The following is a 22,626-nucleotide window of genomic DNA, read 5'->3' as shown; positions in this document are numbered from 1 at the left end:
GGGCTCCAAAAATCTACTTTTAGGCTTTTGCATTTGGAGCAAAATAGCATATCTACAGGTGTGATTTTCTCTAATGATACTTTCATCAGTTCTACTTAGGCCCACACTGTGGGACTTGAATAAATGTATTAAAGAATGAACATCAACTTGGTGGTTATATCGGTTTATGATTGAAAGGCGATTTGGGGGCTGGGGTTGTAGCTCAGTGATGGAGTGCTTGCCTCACATGTGTGGGTTGATCCTTAGCACCACATAAAAATTGGTGAAGGTATTATGTCCATCTACAACTAGAAAAATATTTTAAAGAAAGTCCTTTGGGTTAGAAATGAACAGGGCCACAAACTCAAAACCTAGAGTTGGGGATTAGCTGAGAGTGACTTCTGGGAAGTCACTTTTATTTTTATTTTGTTTTTCATTTTAACCACCCACAGCTATTGCACCCCAGAAATTGTTTTCAAGGTATGACAGTTGAATCCTTCTCTAATTAGAAGTGCCCAAAGAATGAAGAGGAAATCTTTAATTTTAAATTTATACATTAATTACAAATAATACTTGGACTTCTTTATGGAGTGTTTTAGTACATGTTTACAATGTGTAATTACCTCCAGATGTTTCAGTAACCCATCATCTCAAATATTTGTCATTTGTGATGAGAACATTAAAAATCCTCTCTTCTAGCTATTTTCACATATTAATTGCCCTGTGTGATAATATACAATAACTTATTCATCCTACTTACTTATGAGGATATTGTTTTACTGAGCTTTATTCATTCTGTATTTTACAACAGAAAAAACAAAAGTGACAACAGAAAGTTCAGTTTGAGATAAAGCAGTATTTGATTTATGAATACAAAGAATATTTGGATATTTATATGGGAACTGTAGTAGTTTTCTAAGCTCAAGGAAATGGGACATAGTGCTTTGGGTCAAACTATATTGCATAACAGGGAGAGCTACTTTTGGAGGAAAAATTATGTAAAACGTGGAAATCACTTTTATTTCATGAACTGTTTTTGTGACATTCACTTTCTAAATCAAGGCATGAGGAAAAGCACAAGGTATTTGGCAGAAGTGAGTCTACACTGCTCACACCTGTGTTTGGGACATTTTAAACTTGTTCACTGATCTATTTTTAAAGATGTTAAATTCCTACATATTAGATAAAATTGACCAATATTTATCACTGGGAATCATAATATAATCTGAGAGTGGCTAAGTATGGTAATAAATCAATTGCATTAAGATAAATTAAGGCATTGGATTACCGGTAAAACAAAAGGAATTTTAGAAAAGACTTGTAGTAAATGTTAAATGGCAGCATAAACATTCCCAAACATACACACTATGTCTTCAATGTTTTATGTACTTTTGAAAAATCAGGCACTTGAAAATAACTATGAAGTTATATTCCGAGAACCTGACACTCGCTGGAAATTCAACGTTCAAGAGTTAGCAAGGTACTTCTTTGTTTTTCTAGTTCCTCATTATGTATCCTGCTATTTTCAGGTATTTCAGACCGAACAAAAGAATCTTTTCAGGCTGGAAATGGACTGGTAGTTTTCAGGCCAGAAATGGTAATTCTTGGAAATTGATAATTTTGGAAATATTATATGTGAAGACTTTAGTTTTGGGTCAGTTTTCTAATATAATGCTAAATGCTAAATCTTGGCTTGGACTTTGGTCCTTTAAAGGACTTATTTAACATTCTGCTAAATTGCTTCTTCATTAATGAACATTTAAAAGCACTTTCCTTTGCATGGGATTGCACATGTTGATGGTGTTTTCTGCATTTAGACTAAATAAAGATCTTTGGATGTTGAACAGTGTGTGGTTCAGTTATGGTTTAGATGCTGCTTCTAACTTATACAGCAATAAATGTCCAAATAATACTAACTTGATTTTGAATGCATGAATTCTGATATTCACTCTTTGTGTTATTTGATGGCAGTGTAATGAAGTTAACCAGTGAGGTTGGAACTGACTTTTTAGGATTAAGGCTAGTTCATCTTTTGGTTATAAGTGGATGGTGTTTCCAAAGTGAGTCTGTGTATCAGCCTCCATCAGGGTTGCCTGAGGTGGTTGTTAAACTGTAGTTCATAGACTCCATTCTGTAGTTGAAATCTTTGGTAATTACATTTCTAACTATATGCCCAGTTGATTCTTGCACCTACTAGATTTTGATTGTTTTAGTACTGGGGTCTACTTGACTGAATCGATGATAGTAACTGGCAAATATATCATCGAAAAAAAATCTCATGGTGTTCTTTCATATCTTGAAGCACATGATTGAGATTACAAGAAACAAAGCATTTCTGATGCTAGCCTCAGGATATTTTGGGGGTGTGCTGGGCAGCATGAAAAACAGGAGTAGAGCCTGAGAGATAATGGAATAGCAAAACCTTATGCTTTTGCCAGCGATATCCCCAGGATGCAGTGTGATATCTATGCAATGCAGGACTTATGAAGCACATGTAACTCATTGTGACATTCTGCCTTAACTAAATATTTGCATTTTTTCCATGTAGAAGAAACATTCATGGAGTCCCAAGAGAAAAAATACACCGGATGAAAGAACGGTATGAACATAATGTTACCTTTTACAGTGTACTTCATGCAGAAAAGCCAAGCAGAATGAACAGAAACCAGGACAGGAATAATGCATCACCTCCCAATGGTACAAGATACTGGCACACCTACACAGAGTTTCCAAACCGGAGGGCTCAAGGCGGCTTCACAAATCAGAGCTCCTTTAGCAGAAGGGGTGGTTGTCACCATGGATATTAGAGGCCTATCTTACAGCCATTCCGAATTTTCTTAAATAAGTTTTTACTTCAATTTTTGGTATTTGTTCTTTGTTTAGTTTTAGCTAAAGCTCTAATTCCAGTGTAAATAGTCGAACCCAAAAGTTCCTGAGCAGAGGTCATTATATTCATTATCTTCAACAAGCATTTGTTAAAGTGCACCTGTACGCATGGTCTGATGCTGGGAATTTTTCAGATTTGATTAAAATCTTTCTCTAGGGAAAGAATTCATTTGAACCTGAAGTCCAAGAACATACCCAAGAACATGGTCAATTAGTTCCATAGGTTCATAAACGAAACAAAGTGTTTATATTATATATAAGCTCAGTACCACTTTTTCTGAAATAATCTGTTTATTTTTTCAGGAAATTCATCTCCTCCAGGAAAGCTGGAAAGGTTAGGGAGAAGGGAGAGGCAGAAAATGTTTTAGTGCTATTCCTACTTTGATAAACTATCTATTTAAAAATGTGAGATGTGTGACTCTAATGATACTGATTTTCCTTTAAAACAAACAGCATATATACATAAGGAAACATTGTTTTTCAGAGTGATCACTTTGGGAAGTATTCTAATGATGAATCACTGTTAAAAATTTTAAACCTTTAATAACTGTACCAGTTGAGGAAAATCAGGGTCATTTAAAGTCACACCTTGTGTTTAACTACTTTTTTCCAACAGGATTAAACATAACTTTTGGCTGTTGTCTTTTAGTGTAAATAAAATCTAACTTCATAAAATACCAATTTTTAAGAGGAATAATTTCTAAATTTATGCTTTTAGATGTGTGTAATTAGTTGGCAGCCCAAATGTTTAGCAGTGCAAGGAATTACACAGCCCAGGATATAGATCATGCAAGGATATGTAAAAGCCGTGCTCACTGAAAGATGCGTAGTCTTCATGTTTTACGTGGTGTTACTTTTCTGTGAATCCAAATTAAATCCCAACAGGTTGGAATTAGATTAATTTGGCGTGAGATCATGATAGACAAGATTGTATAGGATGTATGTTCTATTTATTGTTGGCCAACAGCTTTTTTTCTGGTGTTCTGTGAAATATTATTTTAAGTGTCCTATATAATGGTGCTTTTATGGTTATTAAAATGGCATATTGTATTGTGTTTATATGGATTTGTCATTGAGTTTTTTTGGTTCAACAATAAAAAATTTACTGAAATCTCAAGAAATTCAGCCATATAATAACTGTTTCATATACTTTCTTACTAATGTTTAATACATGAGACATAAAGACAAAAGCAACCTTATAGTTTCTTTCTTATCTAAACCTGTGTGCATTAGACTTTAATACCCCATTATCTACTACTGTTGAAATCTGCTCAAATCTTGTTGACTACCAGCAAAGCATCTGTAATTTTTCTCCATGAACATTTTAACGATTGGTTTTCTTCAAATAACAAAGCTTGTCTGACAAAATCGTAAATTTGGATGAATCTAACCTGCTATTATAGTTTTGCTACATTCTGTGTTTAAACACAACACACAATAATCCTGAAATAGTAACAACCCATTTGATAATACTATTTTCCAGGTCTAGGTTATTCCAGATGTCTTGATATGGTTATTGTAGAACCTGCTCAATATGGATAGCTTGGCTCACCTAGGTTAGGGAGAGGTGTCAGAGAACCCAAACTAGGAATTACAGTCCTTTGATTCCACAGGAGCAGTTGAAAGGGTCGGATTCAAGTCCCCAATTTGGCTCTCTCCTTAGGGTTTCTGGTTCACCTGGACTGAGGGAGTGGCCACCATGGAGGAGTGGCTCTGGGTTATAGATCCAGAGTTGTTATTGGGTTCTAAAAGAGTTCCTGGCCAATTTCTCTTTCTTAGAAGATTCCTGAAATACTTGGTTTCTTAGAAGCATTAAAGTATCTGATTAAATGCCACCAACTTTATCCCATCTAGAAGTGATCTAGTTTTCCTTTCAACTCCCATGGCTTCTGATTTATATAATCCTTTGAACACCCCACACTGACTTTTATTACTTTATGTATTACTGTTTGCACTATTTATAGAGCTGGCAAGTGCTCTGTATATTCAGTAGGCTCTAAGTGATTGTTGAATAGCACAAACTGATTTTACTACTTATTCCTTATCATGCAGCATACATTGTTGACATTGTAATCATTAAATTGTCATTTTGGGGGAGATAATATACACTTATACTGAAGCCTCATATTTTGTTCATGTAGCTTGGATGTTATTTATAATTTTAAAAAGTAATGTGTGTACTAGATTATTTCTATAACAAGTAGTATGAATGAGAATGGAGGAGGTAATAGCATGTTTTCTAGGATTCAAAGAGGAAATCTGAATTCTTAAAATCCTTCCTGTTCGCATGAAACTCCAGTTTTATGCGGTCTCAAGTGGATCACTGGGATAATGATGAGGATATGAAGACCAAATTGTCTCATGGATGAAACTTAAATCACATTAGTAAGACTAGCAGAGTACGTAAGAGTAGAACAGACTATTTCTTATATGAATGCTTCCTTAATGGATCACAATTAAGGAAGGTAAAAGTTCATTCTTAGAAGAATTTATTCTTAGTTTCAAAATGTGTTTAGATTTGAACAAATATTACATATAAATTTAAGATATGTTAAAAACACCTGACTCTTCTCGCAAGCACAAGGCCCTGAGTTTGATCCCCAGTACCGAAAAAAAAAAAACAAAAAAACACCACCACCACCACCTGACTCAAGAGCTGTTTCATTCTATTAACTTCTTGCCGAATCCCTTTTCTCTATTAAACTTAAGAAAGTAACAACAGTGTCATCTGCATTCAACCTGCCAACCTCTGCCTTGCTGGGGTTTCACGGAAGAGCGTTCCAGGTCCTGTGAGGGCGCTGAGGACACGGCAGGTAGAAGCAGCACCAATGTGAGACGACAGTCTCTGAAACCGCAGTCTGGATGACTGTTTTAAAAAAGATTATAGGTCTGTTTCTGAATTAGAGTGTTTGAATTTTTAATTGAAGTAATGTAATTTCAGAGGTCACACTGGAATCATACAAAGGCTCCCTCCTTGAGGGTTCCATTTTTCTTTGTAGTCATGCTGCCTGAAGGATGAAGAACTGGTCAGAAGAAAACCCTACTGTGGCGTCTTTATTCTTCCTGACTTTTGAATAGGATGGAACGATAGCAGAACCAACACATGCATTATGCACATGAAAACCATTTCATAGTAGGTTACCTCTTAAAAAACCCAAAAAAACTCCTAAAGTAGGAACTAAACTAAAAGGAATTACCTGAATCAAAATAACTGTACTAAGAACCTTGTTTCAATTATACAATGACACAGACAAAAGAAAAGAGTTTATTTACTTTTATAACACTGTAGTGATTCAATCCAATCAAAGATCTAAACAAGATTTTTTTGGTTTTAGTTACTAAATCCAGTTTTAAGGTAGACAATTGAAATAAAAGTACACTAAAATAGAATCAAGGAAAGAATGTCTTTATGACAAATACTTAAGTCTGAAACTATCTCATGTCTTCTTATGCAAATACTGATGTGCAGTTTGAAACTGTACGTGTCGAACAAACTGGAAAGACTGAGTCAATAACTAATTTATTGTCTTTTCATTTTTGTTGCCTTTACAATCTCTTAGACATATTCTTTATTGCACTTGTGTCCTGAATCTGGTCTCATATTCTTCTGTGCTGTTTTGAGAATTCTCTTGTTCTTTGACCAGGGATGCTGTGTAATGTCTTTTCTGTCTGAGAGAATCCTTTGAACTGGAGTGGGCAGTTCTTGTGAATTCACTGATAGATGGTTGACTTTTTCCTGCTGAACCAGACAGAATGGCTTGTGTATTTATCAGTGCAAGTTCTTCATCAGCTATGGAATCACTTTCCAGAAGAGAAATTTCATTGAAATTTTTAAGTGGACTCATTTGAGGAGAATTCAATTCTTTTGTCTTTATGGGTGTTTTGTATTTGGTGCCACAACTCCGTGGTGGCTGAAATGCCTTCTGTGCAGCTGGGGAAACAAACGTACGAATGGGACTAACAGGTGGAGGTAGAGGCAGTCGACTTAAGAAGTCCAAGGCTCTTCTCTTTTTGCAGTTTTTTGGGTCATCAATCTCTTTCTCTCCTTTGTAACAGGACTTTGAGGTCATGTGGGTGGATACAGGTGTGGATACAGACTTCCCTTTTGGTGTACAAAGTGATAATGGACTCTGATAATTTATCTCACTATTAGGAGAAGACATCTAATAAAACAAAAGGGGGCGGGGGAAGGAAAGATAATGGATGAGACAAACATCATTACCCTATGCACATGTATGAATACACAAATGGTATGACTCTACTTTGTGTACAACCAGACAGACGATACTTGTACTCCATTTGTGTACAGAGAATCAAAATTAAAAAAACTAATTGAAAAGTAGCCTATCATAATTATGCAATAGTATTTCAACCAAAATCAAATTAACCTTTCTTTAAAAATATTACATTCTTATTCATCCAATTGCTAATACATTAGATCATTTGGAGAAAAATTCATATTTATTCCCATGCCAGAAGGAAATAATTTTTGCATAAGAGGATCTAAGAATTTACATGAAAAGAAAGGAAGATGAGGAGTGATCATTGGAAAAGAAAAAGTAGGGGATTCCATTTAAGCAAAAATCGTCTTTTTTATCATTAAAAGGTTAAACAGAGACATACATTTTAAAGTATACACACTGCCTGGCCCTACTACATACTTTTCTAGCTTTGTGACCTTAACCTCTCTAAATACTAGTCTTCTCATCTGTAATAACAGCTTTGATCTCATAGGATTGTTGTGAGGATTAAAGGTGATAATGTAGATATACTTAGATGTGTTAGCTATTTAGCCATATTAAAGGCTTTAGCTTGATTTGCATCTACTGTGATTTTATGAGTTGCACTGAGCTTAGAAACAACCCTAAGGGAGCCATGTCTGTAGTCCTAGCCACTTAGGAGGCTGAAGCAGGAAGTGGCAAGTTCAATCCACAACTTAGTTAGATCTTGTCTCGAAAAAGTAAAAATGACTGGGGATGTAGCTCAGTGGTAGAGTGCCACTGGGGGTCGATGCCCAATGCTGAGAAGAAAAAGGGAAAAAAATAAAAAAGAACCCTAATGGTAAAGAAGAGTTCTTTTAGCAAAAAGGAACAGTCCAAAAGGACTTTTTAATCCAACATGCAGTTAGAATGCTAAAAATTAAAGTGCTTGTTTGTTCTTTGCCTCCAAATGTCCCCAAAGAATTTTATAAAATTGCTTCAATAAATAAGATATAATTTTCAAGTAGCCTAAACCAATAGCAGCTATAAACCAATTAATGACACTTTCTAATTAACTTTAATCACATTTGACCATATCACATATGCATCAGAATATATCATTCCCCCACATATAATATTTCTTAAATTTACATGAACTTACCAGAAACTTATTTCCTGTACCAAGGGCTGTTTGAGCAGTGTATGGCTCTGATGTGTACTCTTTATTAGGGGTAGACCACTTGGGATCGTTTGCATTTAGTAGATGCATAAGTTTCTTTTCTGCATCATTGCAAAATGTATCAATATTCTGAGAAAATAAATTGGAAAAGTTATAAACTCATACATTAATATTTCCAGCAAGTTATTTCCTTTAAGACCAGAAATAATAAATTCAGACCAGAACCAAAGAATGAGACAACCAAAATTTGATAGCAACTATCAAATATGCCAATACAAAAATTCAAAACAAACACCTGTGATGTAGAGGAACCTAGTTGTTCAAAGAAGGGGCTGAGGAGTGAGAAATAGAAGGAGGAGTCGGCAAGGACGGGAGAGTGTGTGTAGGAAAGAGGTGTAAGAGACCTTCCCAGTCACCAGCAAGGTATCATGATCCTGGATGTGGAGTGGAGGACGGGACCTCACATTCCAGGTCTACATGCTGCCTGACAGCTGGAGACCATCACTCCCAGTGAGCTCTCGGGGAGGTGAAGCCCAAGAACTGCCTCACTTACAGCACGGCTGTCCCAGCACTAACTGAAACAACACACAGGTTAAACTACAGGGAACTGGTTGAGGAGCCACGACTGCTCAAATACCAACAATTTCACACCTAACTTAATACATGAGATTATTTTATGAAACTTTAAAAATTTGGGATATAAATAGTAGGTACCCTGTAGGAGCATCAAACAATGAACACAACTTCTACCCACAATTTAGAAACTAGATAAATTGGAGTGTTATTCTTCACTATGCATTATGGGTCTTTAAGTAAAATATAAACACAAAATTCCTTTTTATGCTAGCTACTCTGATGCTTTTAAAATGTTATTTACACAAATTTTGAATAACATACCTTTCCAATATTAAACTACAGAATTAAGGAGCTTCTTAAAAATAAATTCTTCACTAGTTATCAATTTACAAATGCAAACTTTTACAGGGAGGCAGCACTGTCTAGTAGTTAAGAGTTTTGAGTTCAGAGGGCCTAAGTGTGAATCATGGTCCTTCCAACTTGTCATATAACAAAAGACAAGCTATTTAACTTCTGTTTCTCATCAATAAAATACAAAAAACACTTCCCTGCTTCATAGGGTTCTGGGGAGAATTAAATGACTTGGGCTTAGAACAAGGCCTGACATGCACTAAGCACTCAATGAACATTATTAGTACATGATTTATAAAGAAATTTAAACATAAAATGCATATATGATCTAGGAGAGTAATTTTAGAGTCTCCTATTTGGGATTCATTGAAATCAAAGAGGTATAAACTGTAAGATACTAGATAAAGAGTATAAATGCAAATTTGTGGTCTACGTATTAACTACTCACACTGCCGACTGCTATGAACCCACGTAACTCATATTCTTGATTCCAGTTTCCAGGGTGCCTGTGAGGTATGTATCTCTGAATATCCTTCCCACAATTTCTTAACTCGATTCCCTTCAAGACATTCCCTTCTTCCTGGTAGTTGTCATTTGCCCATTCCCTTATCTCCTCAAGTTCATGGGTAATTAATATAAGGTGAAACCTCATCTTAAACACTAACTCAACTATGCAATTTTCCTAAAAGCCATTTCTTTTTGATGTTGGATCATCAAAATAGGAAACTACTACCAAAATTTGTGGCAAAGATGAAAGTAATTTTACCTCAATAGTATTTTTCATTTTGTTTAATCTCTGTTGAAAGTGGCCCTCTTTTGGACTGGCAGAAAACATGGAAAAATCTCCAGCAAATAAAGTGGGAATTCCTGACTTGGATTCTGGTCTCCACTGGAGGTTGCTTGCAGCTATTAACATATGAGGTTTAATAATGTCTTCATTAAGATCTATCCAAAACTTTATTGCTAATAAATTATGACATTCATCTGTTAAATAGACCAAAGGAGCAAGACCTTGAATGAAAAAAAAAAAAAAAAAAATCAGATAAATTAAAAATGTAAGGGACTGCTAATATGCCTATTTATTTTAATATATGCTAATGATAAAAACAAAATAACTGGATTTACGACATGCATGCAAAAATCAATAGCTTTCCTATACATCAACAGGGAATTTGCTGAGAAAGAAATCAGGAAAACAATTCCATATACATTAGCCTAAAAAACTTTTTTAAATATGTAAGAATAAGTCTAACCAAAGAGGTAAAAGACCTCAACAATGAAAATTACACTGAAGAAAGAAATTAAAGAAGACCTCAGAATGCGGAAAGATCTCCCATATTCATGGATAAGCAGACAATATTGTTAAAATGGTCATATTAAAAGAAATACACAGATTCAATGCAATTCCCAAAATATCAATGACATTCTTCACAGAACTAGAAAAAACAGTTCTAAAATTCATTTGGAAGGATAAAAGACCCAGAAACAGCCAAAGCAAATTTAAGCCAAAAAAGCAATGCTAGAGGCATCACAATACCTGACTTCAAATTATACTCCAGAGCTATAGTAACAAACTGCATGGGACTGGCATAAGAGACACACAGGCCAATAGTACAGAATAGAAGACACAGACGAGCCCACCCATCTACAGTTACCTGATCCTTGACAAAGATGCTGGAAAATACACTGAAGAAAAAGAGTCCCCTCCACCACAACATTGTCTTTCATGTTTTTTGACTCTTTTTTAGTTATACGTGATAGTATACTGTGACATATTTATACAAACATGAAGTGTATCTTACTCTAATTAGGATCCCAGTCTTGTGGATGTACATAGTACAAAGACTCAGTGTGGTGTATTCATATATGTATATGGGAAAGTCATGTTAGATTAATTCCACAGTCCTTCCTCTTCCTATCCTCCTCATTCCCTTCATTCCCTTTTGTCTAATCCACTGAACTGTTCTTCCCCTCCCTACCCACCTTGTTTTGTGTTAGCATCCACATATCAGAGAGAACATTTGGCCTTTAGTTTTTTGGGATGGCTTATTTCATTTAGCATGATAGTCTCCAGTTCCATCCATTTGCTGGCAAATGTCATGGAGCCATTCTTCTTTATGGCTGAGTAATATTCCATTGTGTATATATACACAATTTATGTATGTATATATACACAATTTCTTTATCCATTCATCTGTTGAAGGGCACCTAGGTTTGTTGCAATAGCTTGGCTATTGTGAATTGAGTTGCTATAAACATTGATGTGGCTGCATCACTATATAGTATGCTTATTTTTAACTGCCTTGGATATATACCTAGGAGTGTTATAACCAAGTCAGATGGTGGTTCCATTCTGAGTGTTTTGAGGAATCTCCACACTGCTTTCCAGAGTAGTTGTACCAATCTGCAGTCCCACCAGAAATGTATGAGTCTACCCTTTTTTCCCACATCCTTGCCAACATTTGTTGTTGCTTGTGTTCTTGATAACTGCCATTCTGGCTGGAGTAGGATGAAATCTGTGTAGTCTGAATTTGCATTTTTCTAATTGCTAGAGATGTTGAGTAGTTTTTCATATATTTGTAGAGCCATTCATATTTCTTCTGTGAAGTGTCTGTTCAGTTCCTTTGCCATTTATTGATTGGGTTTTTTTTGTGTGTGTTTTTTTTTTCTTTAAATATCCTAGAGTTAATGCTTTATCTGAGGTACAGGTGGAAATGATTTTCTCCCATTCTGTGGGCTCTCTTCATACTCTTATTTCCTTTGCTGTGAAGCTTTTTTAATTTGATACCATCCCATTTATTGATTCTTGATTTTACTTCTTATACTTTAGGGGTCCTGTTGAGGAAGCTGGTTCCTAAGTTGAAATGATGGAGTGTTGGCCTCCATTTTCTTCTAGTTGTTACAAGTCTTTGATCTACTTTGAGTTGAATTTTGGGCAGGGTGAGATATGAGTTAAATTTCATCCTGCTACCTATGGATTTCCAGTTTTTCCCAGCACCATTTATTGAAGAGGCTATCTTTTCTCCAATTATGTTTATGGCACCTTTGTCTAGTATAACTGTATTTATGTGGATTTGTCTTTATGTCTTCTATTCTGTATCATTGGTCTTAATGTCTGTTTTTGTGCCAATACCATGCCACTTTTGTTACTATAGCTCTGTAGTATAATTTAAGGTCTGGTATTGTGATGCATCCTGCTTCACTTTTTTAAGGATTGCATTGGACCTCTTATTTTTCCAAATGAATTTTCTGACTGCTTTTTCTATTTCTGTGAAGAACATCATTGGAATTTTAATAGGAATTGCGTTAAATGTGCACAGTACTTTTGGTAGCAAGGCCATTTTGACAATATTAATTCTGCCTATCCAAGAACATGGGAGATCTTTCCATCCTGTAACATCTTCTTCAATTTCTTTCTGTGGTATTCTGTAGTTTTCATTGTACAAGTCTTTCATCTCTTTTGTTAGACTGATTCCTAAGCATTTTTTTTTTTTTTTAGGTGATTGTGAATGGGATAGTCCTCCTAATTTCTTTTTCATCTGATCATCATTGGTGTATAGGAACACAATTGATGTATGATGTTAATTTTATATCCTGCTACTTTGCTGAATTCATTTATGAGTTCTAGAAGTTTTCTGGTGGAGTTTTTTGGGTCTTCTAAATGTAGGATCATATCATTGGCAAATAGGGATGGTTTAAGCTCTTCTTTTCCTATTGGTATCCCCTTAATTTCTTTCTTTTGCCTAATCACTCTGGCCAGAATTGGACTGTGTTGAATAGAAGTGGTGAAAGAGGGCACCCCTGTCTTATTCCAGTTTTTAGAGGGAATGCTTTCAGTTTTTCTCCATTTAGAATGATGTTGGCCTTGGGTTTAGCATATATAGCTTTTACAATATTGATGTATGTTCCTACTATCCCTAGTATTTCTAGTGTTTTGAACATAAGTGAATGCTGTATTTTGTCAAATGCATTTTTTAATCGATTGAAATAATTGTGTGATTCATGTCTTTAAGTCTATTGATGTGGTGAATTATACTTATTGATTTCTGTATGTTGAACCAACCTTGCATCCCTGGGTGAATTCCACTTGATCATGGTGCACTATCTTTTTAATGTGTTTTTGCATGCAACTTGCCAGTATTTTATTAAGAATTTTTTGCACCTATGTTCGCAAGGGATATTGGTCTAAAGTTTTCTTTCCTCCATGTGTCTTTGTCTAGTTTTCGTTTCACAGTGATACTAGCTTTATAGAATGAGTTTGGAAGGGCTTCCTCCAAAAAGACAGTCTTTTTTAAAAAATGATGCTGGGAAAACTGGTTATCGGTAGGTAGAATGAAACTTGAGCCTTATCTCTCACCCTGCACAAAAAATCAACGCCAAATGGATAAAAGACCTAGAAATTAGACCAGAAACTATGCAACTCCTAGAAGAAAATGTAGGGTCATCACTCCAACATGTAGGCCCAGGCAATAACTTTCTCAATAGCACCCCTGGAGCTGAGGAAATAATGCCAAGAGTTAATAAATGGGATGGCATCAAATTAAAAAGTTTCTGCACAGCAAAGGAAAGAATTAGGAATGTCAAGACAGAACCTACAGGATGGGAGAAATTCTTTGCTAGCAGCTCTTTTGACACAGGATTGATGTCTAGAATATATAAAGAACTAAAAAAACTTGACACCAAAAAAAAAATCAATGACCGATAAAAAATGGGCAAATGAATTAAATGGACACTTCTCAAAAGGAGAAATACAAATGACCAATGAGTATATGAAAAAATGTTCAACACCATTAGCAATTATGGAAATGCAAAGCAAAACTACACAGAGATTTCAACTCATGTGAGTCAGAATGGCCGTCATCAAGAATACAAATAATAAATGCTGGAGAGGATGTGCAGAAAAAGGAACACTTTTACTCTGTTGGTGGGATTGTACTAGGTGCTGAAGGTGTGCTGATTTGGCATTCAGTGACGAGCCTGGAGCCTGCCTAAGCCTAAACCCTACCCAGGTGATCCGCCTGTGGGATTTACCTCTCTTCTTCCAGCAATCCGGAAGGTGGAGTGGAGCATCACACTCCAGAAGACCCCACCTAAAACCCCACCTAAAACTGAGGAGAAGAGAAGCTGAGACTCTTTTGAACTCCAGTGGAAAGAATTCTTTAACTTTTCATTAAGATCTTTTTAAAAAATCTTTTTCTCTGTTTAATGGTACATGGACACTTATACATATTCATATTTGTTTTTTTCTCACATTAGCACTTTTGGAGCCAGTTATTTTTCATGGATTATTTTTTTGTGAACTAGAATGTTTGATTAGTATATTTTGGTTTTGTTTTGTATTCTTTTGTTTTTATTTTTGTTTTAAAATTCTTACTTTATATACATTGTTTTCTCCTGTTTCCCCCTTGATTCTCTCTTCTGCTAATAGTCAATCTCCATTATTCTCTCTTTCACTCTTCCTTTAATTTTTTTACTTCTTCTCTCCTCCTCCCTTATACACATCACATCCTATATCACTTCTGTTCTCTCCCTGGCCACTATTTGAAATTATAAACCCTGCAAACTTGCTGTTTTTATTGCAGGCAATAACCAAGCATGTCATTCGTTTATTGTGATAATTAACGTTGTAGATGTCATAGTAGGAACTATTTGGTTTGAGCAGTATACTGTTTACATTGGTGGTGGTTATTATTTGTCTCCCCCTACGCAGTGAGGTGTGGGAAACCTTCAGGGACACTATAAGTCCACAGGGTAAAAACTCTACCGCCTCACATCCATAATGTTAGATGGATAAACACAAAACGTGAATAAGCAAGGCAACAAATCGTCCCAAGCAAAAAGAGATACTCCAATAACAGAATCCATTATCACCAGTGGAAAAATGTCACAGAAGGAGTTTAGGATGTATATAAACTAAATTGGGAAGTAAAGGACGGTGTAAGAAATGTAATCAGAGAGAAAATACAGGAAGTGAAAGATAACTTCAATAAAGAGGCAGAGATTTTGGAAAAAAAAAAAAAAAGACAAGTAGAAATACTCAAAATAAAGGAAACAATAAACCAAATTCAATAGAAAGCATCAACAACAGACTAGACCACTTAGAAGACAGAACCTCAGGTAATGAAGACAAAATATATAATCTTGAAAATAGACCACAGAGAGAAGATGTTAAGAAACCATGCACAGAACTTCAAAGAACTATGGGATAACATGCAAAGACCAAATTTAAGATTTATTGGGATAGATGAAGGCACAGAGATACAAACCAAAGGACTGTATGCTCTTTTCAATGAAATAATATCAGAAAATTTCCCAAACCTAAAGAATGAAATGGAAAATCAAATAAGAGAGGCTTACAGGACCCCAAATATACAAAATAACAACAAACCTACAACAAGGCACATTATAATGAAAATGCCTAACATTCAGAATAATGGTAGAATTTTAAAGGCTGAGAGAGAAAAATATCAGATTATGTATAGGGGGAAAGCAATTTGGATCTCAGCTGATTTCTCAACCCAGACCCTCAAAGCTAGGAGGTCCTGGAATAACACATACCAAGCTCTGAAGAAAACGGATGCTAACCAAGAATCCTATATTCAGCAAAATTAAGCTTCAGATTTGAGGGTGAAATAAAAACCTTCCATGATAAACAAAAGTTAAAAGAATTGCAACTGGAAAGCCTGCACTACAGAATATTCTCAGCAAAATATTCAATGAGGAGGAAATGAAAAAAAAAAAATTTGAAAACCAGCAAAGGGAGGAACTACACTAAAGGAATAGTCACTCAAAGGAGACAAGAATTCAAATTAAAAACTAGAAATAAACCCAAATGACTGGGAACACAAATCACACCTCAATAATAACATTAATGACCTAAACTCATCAATCAAAAGACACAGACTGGCAGACTTGATTAAAAAACAAGACCCAACAATATGCTGTCTCCAAGAGATTCACCTTATAGGCAAAGACATCCACAGACTGAAGGTGAAAGGATGTGAAAAAACATATCACTCACATGGATCTTGTAAACAAGCAGGGATTTCTATCCTCATATCAGATAAAGTGAACTTTAAACCAAAGTTAATCAGAAGGGACAAAGAAGGTCATCTCCTACTGCTTAAGAGAATTATATGTCAACGAGATATAACAATTGTAAATATTTATGCCCCAAACAATGGAGCATCTATGTACATCAAACAAACCCTTCTCAATCTCAAGAATCAAATAGATTACAATACAATAATACTGGGCAACTTTAACATGCCTCTGTCACCACTGGATAGATCCTCCAAACAAAAACTAAATAAAGAAGCTATAGAAGTAAAAAATACAATAGATAATTTAGATTTAATAGAAATATATAGAATATTTCATCCATCAATGACAATACATTTTCTTCTCAGCAGCACACAGATTCTCTAACATAGACATTGTTAAGTAAGCTATCACCTGTTGGCATACGATTACATTACCTTAATATATTTTTAGCTTCTCTATTATTTTGATAGCTTCTTTCCTATTGATATTAATTTTTGTGTTCTCGCTTTTTTCTTGATTAGACTTGTTTGATTTTTGTCAAATTTTAGCTGTATTATTTCTTCTCTATTTCTTTTTTTTTGCTCCTACTCTTATTTTTTTCCTTCCTACTACAAAATTTGAAAATAATTTGTTATTCCAGCAAGTACTTTAAGTTATAAATGTTCATCTGAGTACAATTTTGTACCAGGGATCCTGATGATATTTTAAGCTTTTGTTATCACTTAGTTCAAAGCACTTTTCATTTACTTTTCTTGTGCTTTTTTCCTTACCCTTTGAGATAATTTATAAGTGTGCCACTAATTTTGAAATAGTTGACATGGGGGTGGGGTTCTATATATATATTAAGGTTATTTCTAATGTAATAAATCATGTAGGAAATAGTCTGCATTATTTCAAATTAAAACAAATAATGGAAATGCTTTTTATATTGATTCTACATACATGTCAAAACTGATGAAACTGCATACTTCAAACATGTGCATTTTATTGTACTTCCATTTTACCTCAATAAAGTCATGGGGAAAGGCGTCTTGCGATGCCTACATCGCCTATGCTCTTTCCCCTCCATTCCCCTGTTCACTTCAGCTGTGCACTCCCACTGCTCCACCCGCAGGCTCCGACATGGTGCCAAAGCCAGGGGTCAACTCTTGAGTCCTCACTCACTGTCAATGCTGCCAAAGGGCATTTCATAGACGTGATCACTCTCACACCAGGCAATTCTCGTCTCCTGGCTTTTGGGATCCCACAGTGTCCTCAGCATTCCTGCCACCCCTCTAGCTGCTCTCCTGTTCCCTTTACTGGTTCCTTTTTATCTCCTCCACTTCTGGGCATCAAAGTGCTTGACTCAGGCTTTGGATCTCTTCTCTACTATTTCCCTGAAGACTCCTAATAACCAACTGTCAAGTAGACACCTCTACTGAGATGCCTAATAAGACCTAAAACTTATCTTCCAAAACCAAATTTCCGAATTTCGCCACAAATGTGCTTTCTTGCAGTCTTTCCCTCTGAGTGAACGGCAACTCTATTTTTCTAGATGCTCAGACCATCCCACACTGTCCCTCTACCTTCAAAATACAACCAGGATCTAACTGCTTCTTGCCATGTCGAGAACTTCTGTCTGGTCCATCATCATCTCTAACCTAAGGTTTCCCAATAGTCTCCAACTCATTTCCCTGTTTGTACCCTCAGGTCCCTTACAGCCTATTCCCACAGAACAATAAGATGTGTGGAGAGTCATGGCACGACCAAGATGAACTTAAATGGTATGGCAACAACATAGCATATTAACAATAGCCAATGAAAACCCCACAAAGCAGTAAAACACAAATGACCAAACAAAACTCACTAAAAAATGGGTACATAGAGGCTGAATGTTTTCTCTGATTTTGGAAGACAGGCAAATAAATAAGGGGGAGAAAAGAAAGAAAAAGAAAGGAAAAGGGGTATTTCATTAAAATAGATCAGTGAAGTAGATGAAGGGGGATGAGGGGAAGGGAGAGATAAGGGAAGAACAGCAGAATGAATCTGACCTTCCTAGGTACATACATGAACATATTGCAGTGACTCTCATTGTCATGTATATTCACAAGACACTAATAAAAAAACTTATAAGTAAAGAGCAAAAATATCAGTAGAGTAGAAGGAAAAGAACAGGGTGGAGAGAGGTGGGAAAAGAAATAGGAAATACTGGGGACTGAATTAGAGCAAACTGTATTCCATGTTTTTATAATTATGTTGAAATGAATCTAACGTTATATATTACTAAAAAGAACCATTTGTTTTTAAAAGGGCAGAGAGCAAAAAGCAATGAGTGTAACTCATTAAAAAATAAAACTCAAAGAATGGAAGAAAACTTCCCAATTCATAACTGATTCAAGCTACAGAACTCAGTAAGAGTATAACCAATAAAATGTATGCCTGCATATAAGATGATAAATAGCTCTGCAAGGCAAAAAGACTGCAGGACCAAACAAATAAACTGAGCACAGTAACAGATCATCACAATGGGACAGATATATGTTTTAGAAATAACAAGGAACAAGACATACACAGCGTATTGCAGGGAAAAAAAAAAGGACACAAAGGCTGGTTATAATTCTGGTGAATAAAGATGGAAAGGACAAAAAAGATAAAAGCAATGACATAAAAGTAAAAGTAAAAGTAATCCAACACAGGGCTAACTGGTATTGCTGAAGTAGGGATCTTAATAAAGATATGCTCAAAACCAGAAAATTTCCCAGAAATATATAAAACACTGAATCTGCAGAATAAAATAACATCTATGTTCCAAGAGAATGGTATACAGAAAGCTTTTACTAATACACAGTTTAGTTAAGATTTTAGACTTCAAAACACAATTCATTAGGTATTCTGAAATAAAAAGAAAATCAGTCATTTAGGAAAATTCCCCATTTAGGGAAAAACCAGGCCAGTTCTAAACTGTTCCATGGCAAAACAAGGGAAAGGGAAAAAGTATGACCCCATAATATTACACAGGCTGAGTCCTCCTTATCTGTAGTGCAGGACCCAGAAGTGTTCTGGATTTTTTGCATATTTTCATAAACAATGAGGCATCTTTGGGATGAGATCCAGGTCTACACACAAAATTCATTTATGTTTCTTACATATCTTATACATGTAGCCTGAAGGTATGTTTTCTCTTTTATCGTGATACTGGGGATTGAATGCATTCACTGAGCTATGTCCCTTTTTTTTCCTTTTGAGATAAGGTCACACCAAGTTGCCCATACTGGCCTCAAACTTGTGATCCTCCAGCCTCAAGTCTCCTGAGTAACTGGGATTTCAGGTTTGTTACATCATGCCTAGCTGCCTTAAAGTAATTTTATATAGCATCTTAAATGTACCTACATTTGACTACTACCCATCATATGAGGTCAGGTGTGGCATTTTCTATTTGGAGGGTTATGTTGGTACTCGAAAAGTTTCAGATTTTGGAGTATTTTGTATTTTTTGGATTAGGGATGCTCAATCTATATATAGCCCAGATGTAGTCTCAAAATTAAGGCAGCAGGTATACACATTTTGAAAGTGTGCGGATCTCATGGAATATGGTATATTTGAAGCCTTCTTAAAAAAGAAACGAAAATGGTAAATTTTAGCCAAAGAACTGAGGAAGGGAGCAATCATGACAGTAAGTTGGTAAAAACAAAACAACAAACAGTAATAATCCACCCTTAAGATCCTATCTTGCATACACTGGGGAAATAGCAATAATAAAGTCCTTGTCCTTATAGAGCTTATGTTCCTAAAGAAGGAGAGAAAAGCATAAGCACACATTGTCAGGTGCTGAGGAATGCTATGGAGAAAAGTGAAGCAGGGTAAAGGGAGAGAGAGTGCTGGGCTGGAGAGCAGAGGGGGTGCTTTTCTTTTGGGAAGAGTGGTCAGGGAGAAGGTGTATTTGACCACAGACTGAAGGAGCAGCGAGAGCACAGGCTCTGAGATGTAACAGCAAGGACAGAGTCACAATGACTGGAGTGGCAGAAAGAGTTAGAACCGAGGCTGAGGTGCCTGGGACACAGTAAGTCATAAAGAAATAGAAGGCTTTGTGAGTACAGAGGGACTGAAGCTGGGCTGTGATCACATGCAGTACTCAGGCAGACAAGGGTATGATACAGATAAAATATATGGAAATAATGTGCTGTCACATTGAAGAGTAAAAGAAAGAAATTTGGCTAAGATGCTGGGAAGCAATAAAAGCTGAAGATGTTGGAGGTTTATATGGTCTGCTAATTGAGCAGATTATAATTATTTGATAGTGATTACTACTATCCTGCAAAAACATTTCTTTAAAATAAGTTGCACAGAATGGGATGCATGCTGTTACCTTGAAAATAATGCAGAACTGCTTTTCCTTAATCAGAGATTAAAAGATGAGTCCTTTCACATTGCTAGTTAGCAAATTCCAGTTAACTGGAAGATTCAATCAGTCATTAGGAAGATAAAGTTTAAAAGACAATGTTTTTCAAATTAATCAATAAAAAGCTACAATTACCTCTCTTTTTCACAACAGAAACCACAAATCCTATTAGGTCCACTTCAGAATAAGGTGGCTGAAAGTCTGGATCTAATAGTCTGTTGAAGTGAAGGGGCTCCCTTGGATGATAAACCTGCAATAAGACTTCATCAGAAGCCTACAGAAAACAAAACAAACCAAATATTCAGTATATGGAGATTCTCCAAAGTAATATGTGTTTAACAAAATTGAAAAATTAAAATGAAAGGTTTTTACCGGTAGTTGTTGGTATCGAGTTTTTTTTGTTGCTGATAACTGTATGTTAGCTCTTTCAGATTTACTTTTAGATTTTGATGTTGCAAGATGATAGATTCTGTATCTCTTTCCCTCTGTTAACAGGGAATATAAGTCTGATGATGGACGCCAGACACTCAACATAGCTGTTTAGAGAAATATGAAGACGACACAAGGGGAAGAACTGATTATTATTAAAATTCTTGTTTAAACTGATTATTATTAAAACAAATATAGGCCAGGAGCAGTGGTGCCCACCTGTAATCCCAGCTACTCAAGAGACTGAGGCAGGACTGCAAATTTGAGACCAACCTCAGCAACTCTGGCAAGGCCCTAAGGACTTATGGAGGTCCTATCTCAAAATAAAACATAAAGAAAGGGCTGGGGATGTGGCTTAGTTATTTAATGACCCTGGGTTCAATTCCAGGTACTGGGAGGAAAAAAAAAAAAGAAAAGAAAAAAAAAAAGAAAAACCAAATACAGATGACAATAAAGATCTAAGGATTCTATTACTAATTTGTGAGTGCTGGCAGTCCATTTTGTTCCCCTGATATACATTCACTTCATACTTTAGCATTTGTAATCATTTGTACTAATGGCATTTTTCAACTTAACAAAATTGATATGAACAAAAAAAGATGCATACTAACCTGAATCTTTTTCTTTCTTCTTGTAGCTTACGATACGCAACTTCCATACAGTTGTAACATCCCTTGATAAACCTTGTTCTTCTTGTTCAGCAGATGCCATGGCCTTCCTGAATTCCAATTGGATCTGTGCTTGTTTCTTATCATTCAACATCTGTCTGTGATTATTCAAAGCTCTTAACTGCTCTTCACTGAAATAACCCTGTGACCATTTAAAATATTGAAAAAAATATTTTATTTTACTGATGGAATATTTATTTTACTGATGGAATATTTATTTTGTAGTCCCACTATGTAATAAAGTTAAAAATAAATTCACATTTATTAAGTCATCAAATAAATGAACTTAATCAATAAAACGAATTAGAAAGTCCCAACTACTATAATCAGATGGCTTTAAATGGGAATAACACACAACAGATTAGAGTTCATTTTAAGGATATGGATTAACGTACTGTTTATCACACAGTGTCTTCGGAGGCCTCAAAGTGTTAATTAATCCTTGTGACAAATTTCCCTGGGTGGAGGGGGGAAATTCTCTAATTCTAAAATGTACTCTAATCACAACAGCCACTACTATGTTATAAATGGCTAACATGAGTGCTCACTATATTTGAGCATGCAATACTATGTGTAGTACATATACTAATTCGTTTAGTCCTCACAATGATCCTACAATGTAGGTACTATTATTGTTTCTGTGTTACAGTTGATGAAACGGAGGCACAGAAGAGAAGAAATTACTTGCACCGGACAAGAGGATGACTCAAGAACCTTTATTCATAGCCCCTATCGTTACATTTCATCAACTCTTTGGAATAGTAGATTAAATCTGAAACAGACATTTGCTACAAGCACTTTTATCTATGCCTTGACACATTTTCCCCATTAATTTCAGTTAATTCCTGTCTGTTCCTCCTTGGAATTTTATTCAATACTGTTATATTTTCTGCAATTTCAGAATGTCTATGATATTCAATATTGCCATTGCAAACA

The 22,626-nt window shown here is 35.5% G+C and overlaps 2 protein-coding genes across 5 annotated transcripts in view; one reads left to right on the top strand and one right to left on the bottom strand.

Moving 5' to 3' along the window:
- Positions 1 to 20,963, top strand: part of N4bp2l1 (NEDD4 binding protein 2 like 1) — a 40,273-nt gene extending 19,310 nt beyond the window's left edge. The window contains 6 exon segments of the mRNA XM_047552203.1: positions 1,509 to 1,551; positions 1,554 to 1,576; positions 2,528 to 2,578; positions 17,905 to 17,978; positions 19,446 to 19,522; positions 20,747 to 20,963. Coding sequence (XP_047408159.1) covers positions 1,509 to 1,551; positions 1,554 to 1,576; positions 2,528 to 2,578; positions 17,905 to 17,978; positions 19,446 to 19,506 — 252 coding nt within the window. The 3' untranslated portion in view covers positions 19,507 to 19,522; positions 20,747 to 20,963.
- Positions 6,116 to 22,626, bottom strand: part of Brca2 (BRCA2 DNA repair associated) — a 65,624-nt gene continuing 49,113 nt past the window's right edge. For 2 of the 4 annotated variants that reach the window (XM_047552202.1, XM_047552199.1), the window contains 6 exons: positions 21,634 to 21,832; positions 20,966 to 21,129; positions 20,729 to 20,867; positions 9,938 to 10,182; positions 8,227 to 8,373; positions 6,116 to 7,028 (listed from right to left, as the gene is read on the bottom strand). In XM_047552202.1, the coding sequence (XP_047408158.1) occupies positions 6,435 to 7,028; positions 8,227 to 8,373; positions 9,938 to 10,182; positions 20,729 to 20,867; positions 20,966 to 21,129; positions 21,634 to 21,832 (1,488 nt within the window). In that variant the 3' untranslated portion in view covers positions 6,116 to 6,434. Of the gene's footprint in view, positions 7,029 to 8,226; positions 8,374 to 9,937; positions 10,183 to 20,560; positions 20,647 to 20,728; positions 20,868 to 20,965; positions 21,130 to 21,633; positions 21,833 to 22,626 lie in introns of those variants that run through there. The other 2 variants (XM_047552200.1, XM_047552201.1) reach the window with 2 other exon arrangements.

The sequence above is a fragment of the Sciurus carolinensis genome, chromosome 5, assembly GCF_902686445.1.
Source record: "Sciurus carolinensis chromosome 5, mSciCar1.2, whole genome shotgun sequence".
NCBI lineage: Eukaryota > Metazoa > Chordata > Mammalia > Rodentia > Sciuridae > Sciurus > Sciurus carolinensis.
Note: the sequence above shows the minus strand (reverse complement) of the source record. Positions and strands in the feature narration are given on the sequence as shown.